This window comes from Cydia strobilella, chromosome 21 (genome assembly GCF_947568885.1).
Source record: "Cydia strobilella chromosome 21, ilCydStro3.1, whole genome shotgun sequence".
Classification (NCBI taxonomy): domain Eukaryota; kingdom Metazoa; phylum Arthropoda; class Insecta; order Lepidoptera; family Tortricidae; genus Cydia; species Cydia strobilella.
The window spans coordinates 10,849,682-10,857,182 of NC_086061.1; the positions used below are offsets into that span (position 1 = coordinate 10,849,682).

Consider the following 7,501-nt stretch of genomic DNA (forward strand, 5'->3'; position numbering starts at 1 on the left):
GCGCAGGTGGTACAAAACCAGGGACCGGACAACCCTTTCCGCGATAAAACCCTTCCAACACTTAAACACGGCTAACACATTGAAAGACTTTCCCTTTTGAACTGCAAGCCTATTCATACCCTTACCTTTGGCTAACCCTTACCGAAAAGCTAACCAAAAATAAGGCTAGCTCTTAATAAGGGTTACCCTTATCTTTAAGCGCTTTTTATAAAGGTTTCCCTTTGCGTGAAAGAGACAGGATTAGTATATATCTACGGTAGTGTATGAAAAGGAAAGAAAATACGTGCCTAGTCAAAGAACGCCGCCGTCGCCGCCGACGATCGCTCGGATTCGAAGTAATGTGTGCTTTATGAAAAAGGTAGACGACTTAAATTAGCACGCTTATATGCTAAAAGGGAAGCCCTTTATAAGGCTAACCCTTATAAGCAATATGCAAGGTGTTGGTGAGCGGATGATAAGGGTTTTATAAGGGTATTTGGGCTACCGATTACTCAAATGTGGTAGCTTTATATAAGGGTTTTTAAAACCAAAACAAAGGGTTTCGTCTGGCAAAGGGTATGGTGAGTTAAGCCTTATGAAATACCCTTATAAAACCCCGATAAGGGATAGCGGGCCGGTCCCTGTACAAAACTAAACATGTTTAGTAAATAAAACGTTAAATAAAATGTATTATGAGTTTTAATTTTATGAAATCACAATCACATTATTCACACCAATTAATGTACACCACATTTAATCTTCACAACATTTGTTTATTTTATTTTTTGGACTTAGAAATACGAAAAAACTTCGAGGTCAAAATTACCAATTATTAAGACACCAAAATAAAATAGCCCTTCCCGCCAGTAACTTACAAATAAGTAATAAGAGCCCCTATAATATGTCAATAAGAATTTTCAATAGTCTCCCAAAGGAAATAGCGGGAGAGCAAGAATATGATAAATTTGTTAACTGCTTGAAAAATTATTTAACGAGTAATTGTTTTTATTCTATACAAGAATATTTTGATTGTAATAAATACCATAAATAGACATATAAGTAATACATAGCTTAGATAGGTATAACTTTTGTGTAATGTTATCTCTGTGTTTAATTTACATATGTATTAGTTTAGAGTAGATAGATAAAATTGCAATACCCTTACAGGGTGTCATGTTGTGATACATTATCGATTAAGAACATCTGTAATTTTACCAATGTGAAAGCAATAAATATATTATTATTTGTATCTCCTTGGATATCACGGGCCTATAAATCCCGGTCTTTTGATAGGCTTGCGTGGGGATATAGATCCAACACGTAGAGGCCCCTTGGAGAGCTTTAATGTCATGTAGAACGCCTGCTGGAACCCGTTCACAGGCGCAACAATAGACACCCATGAACCGGTCGCAGCAGGCATTGGGACTATTGCAGAAAAAGTGAACAGTATACCGGTCTATGGATTGAAGTTTGGGTGGGCAATGAGACTGGGCTATTGTAAAGAACTCCGGACACCTGCCATAACAATGTTAATACACGTTATCGCGGCAGGTGGTGACTTGCCGCTGACTAGATGGGCCCCTGAAACTGCCGTCGTGAAGACGACCAGGAGCAACACCGGTGTGAGCGGCTCAGGGGTGTCGAGAGGTGTGCGCCGCTTTCTACCCAGTGACTGTTAACAGCCACTGTGCCAACTCGCGTCTTATGCATCTTTCACTTCCACCCCTGGAGCATATAGCTCTTACGACTCCCCTCTGGACGGCCAATGAAGGCAAGCCAGAGCTGAGAGTCCTGCGGGTCCCCTTGGGGTCCACTCCGACCGACGAAGACACGCCGGAGACGGAGACCCTGACCGACTCTCTGGAGCACTCGGGTCCGTGGGGTCGTCACTCCCCAACAGCTCGCCACAAGCTGCCCTGCGGGGCAAATTATTATTATTATTATATATTATTACCCATAAAATTATGATATTTTCATCTGGTATCCCTAACATGATTGTTATGCAGCTAAATTAAGAATAAGATTAAAAACGGCTGACCTCAGACTCGTCTGAGTAGCTGACATATTACCACAACCAACCTACGTAATTTGGGCGAATAATTTTACAAATAATTCTTTTGTTAATTTGCGTAAATAATTGTGATATTTATATTGAAATCAATTGATTCTACATTGCTTTGAGTGTGTTTAATTACGTTAATTTTACGATGTTATTCTCACATATTGCGTTAAGAGGAAGGTGTAAAATACCGTACTTACGTGTGAAAGGTTATGTTCTCATATTTTTGCTCAGAGCGGCTATTACAGCCGATTACAGAACAATTCACCATTATTTTATCAATTCAAAACGCTAACCATCACTATGTTTTATAAGAGAAAGCACAATTTCATAGAAAACAACAATAATTAAACAAGCAACGAACAAGCATGACATGTCACGTACTTATTTGTTTGCCACAATTTCGGTTGTGGCAGCGGTGGAAAAGTGAAACTATGACAAAGACAAAAAGTAATATATTGCTCTCTGTCACTACTACTGAAATATACATAAGACTATCCCATTCGGTCATTTCGCCCCACCCCTCATGACCGATCCATGTTATACTAGATTCATGCTTTAATGCTTCGGTTACATGTGTGGCAAGCCTCGACAAGCCTAGAGATACAGTTTTGCGGTAGAGGGAACAAGCGATGTTGCTATCTCATTCCATCGCATAGCGGCATCCCTTTAGGCTTGTCTAGGCATGCCACCCATGTTGGAAGGCCTGTGGAGTCCATCAGTAAGCGCATTTTTTTTCTTATCTGTAGCTAGTGAGGTAATGTAGTATCTACTTAGTAATCTGTGGGTAATGTCATGTCAGAATGTTTGAGGTTAGATTAATAGCTATTTAATTTGTTTGTTTTCTGTATTTGAGTTCCTTGGGATAGTAAATAAATTGTCGTACCACCGCTACGGCTTGTTTTCGACTCCTGTTGGTCGTGTGTTCGAAGATACAGCATACACATAGGTGTGTATTTCATACTGTATATGTTTTGTATAGCTCTTTATTCTGAACATAAACGTTTTTTCCATGTACCTATACCTAAGAATAAATTGACGTTGCGTCGCTGAGACCCTTGTGCCAACTTGGTTGGCCAGACCGCCAATAAATAAAAGAAGAAGACTGTGGTTTCATAACGCGCCCGTCGCGCCTATTTCCTTGTGTTTACGCCGACTGTGATTTCATAATATTGTCTAAGGTAAGCGTCCACTTGTCGGTATCGTACGCATCGGACGCATCGCACGCAACGGATCGTAGGATTCTCTGTATAGAAACTCATATAAGTGCGTCCACCTGTCCGCATCGTACGCATCGCACATCGGCAATGCCGACACCTTTGCTCCGAGAGGCAACTTTTGCGATGCGTGCCGATGACGTCATACGGAATGCCGATCAGGTGGACGCATTTCGCACGCTCGCTCGCTCGTTCTTCATCGCTTTCCTCCATTATCACGAGTCCACACGTGCGCTCACTACGAAAATCCGAATGAACTGGCATCGTCAATCCGTATGCTGGTACTCACCGTCAGTAATCCGTACGCTGCCAATGCCGTGGACGCACTGTGAAAACTTTATCCGTTTGATGCGATGCGTCCAATGCGTACGATACCGACAAGTGGACGCTTACCTTTCTGCTTATCTTTTAAACACTGCACATTTACCCTATCAGATGACTAAAGAATAATGTTAGGCGGTTGTGTTGTGACACAGTTTTGTGGGACAGGATGTGGCATATATAGTATTTGAGATTTGAAATTAATGTTATAGTAGGGTGGGGGCGCCGAAATAGGTTTTGGGTTACTTTTCGTTCATGTCATCTTGGTTATGGGTCAATATGGTATCAATGCATTCACTTTGATGCCCTGAAAACAATATGAGATGACAACCGCGAAAATGGTGGGGGGTATTGACTGAGACGTCATAAAGTCTGCAGTACAAAGCTTTTAACTTTTTTTTCTTTTCTTTTTATGTGGGGTACCAAATGAAAGGCCTTTATGAGTAGATTACAAATATATTCACAATGCAGAGTTGATTTTGAACTGCTCTAGATTGAAAAATACTGAGTGGCTTATTCCAAAATACATACCAAGTGACTGTAAGTGTAAATTCTTAAATATAATGGGGCATTTTCTATGAAAAGGGACCTTATTGTCGATGGCGCTTACGCCACACAGCGTCGCGCGACATTGTATTTATATTGGAGCATCGTTTATAATAAACAATAAGGTCCCTTTTACCAATATGTCACAGAGCTTCCTGAGTTGTTGTTTTGGTTAACACAACTCATATTTTACAGTCAGTAAAACTATTAGCTTAGCCCTTTACATACAAACTTCTATGCATGTACCCCTTTTACCCCTTTTCTCTGCAGCTGACTGTACATTTTATTTATTTATTTGGTTCACCAACAACTGTTTACACTAGCACAGAAAAAAAAAATACATACAAGCACTTTCAGTGATATTCTAAGTTCAACAATCACTTAAAGGTAAACACAGCAGGCAATACTTTAACATTTGTGTCATACAAATATGTATGCATGGGTGCAAAACTAATGGTTGCCGATTGATCATGCGTTGCAGGTGTTACCAGTTACCACAGCTAAAGTGCACAACATGTCACTAGAGACAGGACATGTTAAGGAGGCAGAGGCAGTGTGTGTGAAGACAGAGCCCGGAGAGGTGTGTGTGAAGACGGAGCCTGGAGAAGTGTGTGTAAAGGAAGAGCGGGAGTGGGAGGACAGCGCGCTGCTTGGAGTGAGCGCAGCAGCCGCAGAAGCTGGGCTGTATATTGATCATGAGGTCAAGGACGAGCTCGTGCTGGGCCCTGAGGAGTGGAACCACCCTAAAGTGTTTCGAGGTTTATGTATGAGTAAATCTGCTACCTGCTAGCTACCTTTAATCATAAATTGTAAGCATTCGATTAATAAGGCTTAGAACGCATTGTGATTAATTTCTTGCGGTTTCAGTCTTCCAAGTGCGTGCGCTACGCACGCATTACGTTTCACTTTTTGCGTTCTAAGCCAATAAGACAGATTCATTGTTGAACAACCCTGGCTGGGACATCACTTGTTTTGTTTTATTGATAATTGAGTTCGCAGAACACCATTATTTTAATTTCGAGATTTTTTTTAATCAATCTTTCTAATACACATTTTTGATGAAGTGAATATGTATATAAATGTAAGAAAATAAATTATAATTGAAACATTAAAAAAATATCATGATCGATTGAGCTGTTTGAATATTCGCCAAAAAACATAAATGTTAATTTTCGTTACAGTGTGTACGGACGGGAGTGCCGCTCGCGCCAGGGAACAGCTCGCGATGGCTTGTTCCGTGGTGCTCGAGCGCCTCCGCGACGACGCGGCTGTTCACAGTGGATACAAGCCCTACAGCTGCGAACACTGTGGCAAGCATTTTAGGAACAAGTCTGTTTTAAGGAAACACATACAATATACTCACTTACCGTATGGACCCAAGAGATTTGCTTGTGATTTTTGTATTTCTATGTTTCAATCCAAATTGCTTGTAATTGAACACGAGAAAAGCAAACACGGTGTCACAAATTTCATGTGTGCTGAATGTGAGTATACAACCAGTTTCAAGAAAAGTTTGGAGACTCATTTAAAGAGTCACTCTTTGGAGAATAATTTTAATTATAGTCACACAAGTTCTTGTAAAATAGATTTACAGAAAAACGAAACAATACATGTTGCTGGAAAACCTGTTAAGTGTAGTGACTGTCATTTCAAATGCAGTGTTGAATCAAACCCGCGACGTCGCCAGAAGACGCACAACCGGAGGAAACAGAGAATACTAATTAGAAAACAACCTTTCAAATGTAGCAATTGCGACTACAAGTGCAGTGATAGTTATAAGTTACGCGTACACGAAAGGACACATACTGGCGAAAAGCCATTTGCATGTAGCTACTGTGATTTCAAATGCAGTCAGAAAACACACTTACGAACACACCAGATGATACATACTGGGGCTAAGCCATTTCAATGTAGTATCTGCGACTATGGGTGCAGGCAGAAAGGAGACTTACGGGTTCATCAAAGAATACACACTGGAGAGAAGCCGTACATATGTAGTTATTGCGACTTCAAGTGCAGAGATAGCCGAAGCTTACGAAAGCATGAAATAGCGCATACTGGCGAGTGGCCTTTTCAGTGTAGCCACTGTGAATACAAATGCATTAAGAAATCACGCTTACGATCACATCAGATGATACATAGTGCGGAGAAGCCATTTAAGTGTAGCAATTGCGACTACAGGTGCAAACGGAAAGAACACTTGCTATCACACCAGAGGGTACATACCAAAGGGAAGCCGTACACATGTAGTCATTGCGACCACAAGTGCAGGTTTAAGTCAATGTTACGAATACATGAATTGACCCATACGGGTGGGAAGTGTTTTCAATGTAGCCACTGTGATTCCGAATTCGCTCTGAAAGCACAATTACAAAGACACCAGGTGATACATACAGGGGCGAAGCCATTTGAATGTAGCGATTGCGACTACAAATGTAGTCTAAAACATAACCTACGAGCCCACCAAAAAATACACAGCGGAGAGAAGCCATACTAATCCGCTTATGTCAAATGGTTTTTTTTTTTCGTTTATTCAGAAACCAAACATATCAAAAATGCGATACAAAAGATGTACCGCAACAAAAGAAAAATACAACAAAAAAGACCTGGAGGTTCATAAATTATACAATTATGTTAACTGAGATAAACACAATTTTAACTATTGAATATCTATATCAGTATTAAGAATTGCTACTGCTATATGTACTTAGGTACTAAAACAACTTACGTCTAACAATATTTTTTAGACTAGCTAACGAATTTTGAAAACAATCTATTTCGGAGACAACAACAATATATTTCATAATATTTAATCCATTGATGTATATCTAAAGACGGGCGTTACGGGCGCTAAGAATGGTGCTAGTTCAGCGGTGTCACGAATTCGAGCCAATCGTGTAGTTACACAACTAGTGGCGACCAATCGCGTGCGTGATGCGAACTCATCAACCAATCGCATTGTGGCTTTATATTGGATTGGCTCGAATTCGTGTGCGTGACACCACTGTACTGGCCCCGTTCTCATTGGGCAAAGCCCATCCTTAGATATATTATCAACCAAAAGGGTAATTAGGGTAAAGGGAAATTATGTTTTGTATTAGTGTTAATGTAGAATAAAGTCAGGACGAGGCTTGTGCGGATTACGTTTGTGTTTTGACGGAGCATGTGGCGGATTACCTTTTTGTATGATTTAATTATTAAATAAATAATATTTTAATATAAAAAAAGAGTTTTGAATGATTCACGGTTAGTTTCACTAGACTTGAGATTGTGAACGCGACCGGACCAACAAGTGTGAATGCGACCGTTGGTAACGTTGAAAGTGAACGCAGCCGACGCGCAAGAATGAGGGTAGACAGAGCGCTGTCTACACAACTTT

The 7,501-nt window shown here is 40.5% G+C and overlaps 1 protein-coding gene across 1 annotated transcript; it reads left to right on the top strand.

The window, feature by feature from the left end:
• Positions 1–2,865: 2,865 nt before the first annotated feature.
• LOC134750970 (zinc finger protein OZF-like) lies at positions 2,866–7,252 on the top strand. Its single transcript, XM_063686267.1, has 3 exons — positions 2,866–2,987; positions 4,604–4,880; positions 5,304–7,252. The coding sequence occupies exons 2-3, from the start codon at positions 4,637–4,639 to the stop codon at positions 6,617–6,619; spliced, it is 1,560 nt and encodes a 519-aa protein (XP_063542337.1). The 5' UTR covers positions 2,866–2,987; positions 4,604–4,636; the 3' UTR covers positions 6,620–7,252.
• The last annotated feature ends 249 nt before the right edge of the window (positions 7,253–7,501 follow it).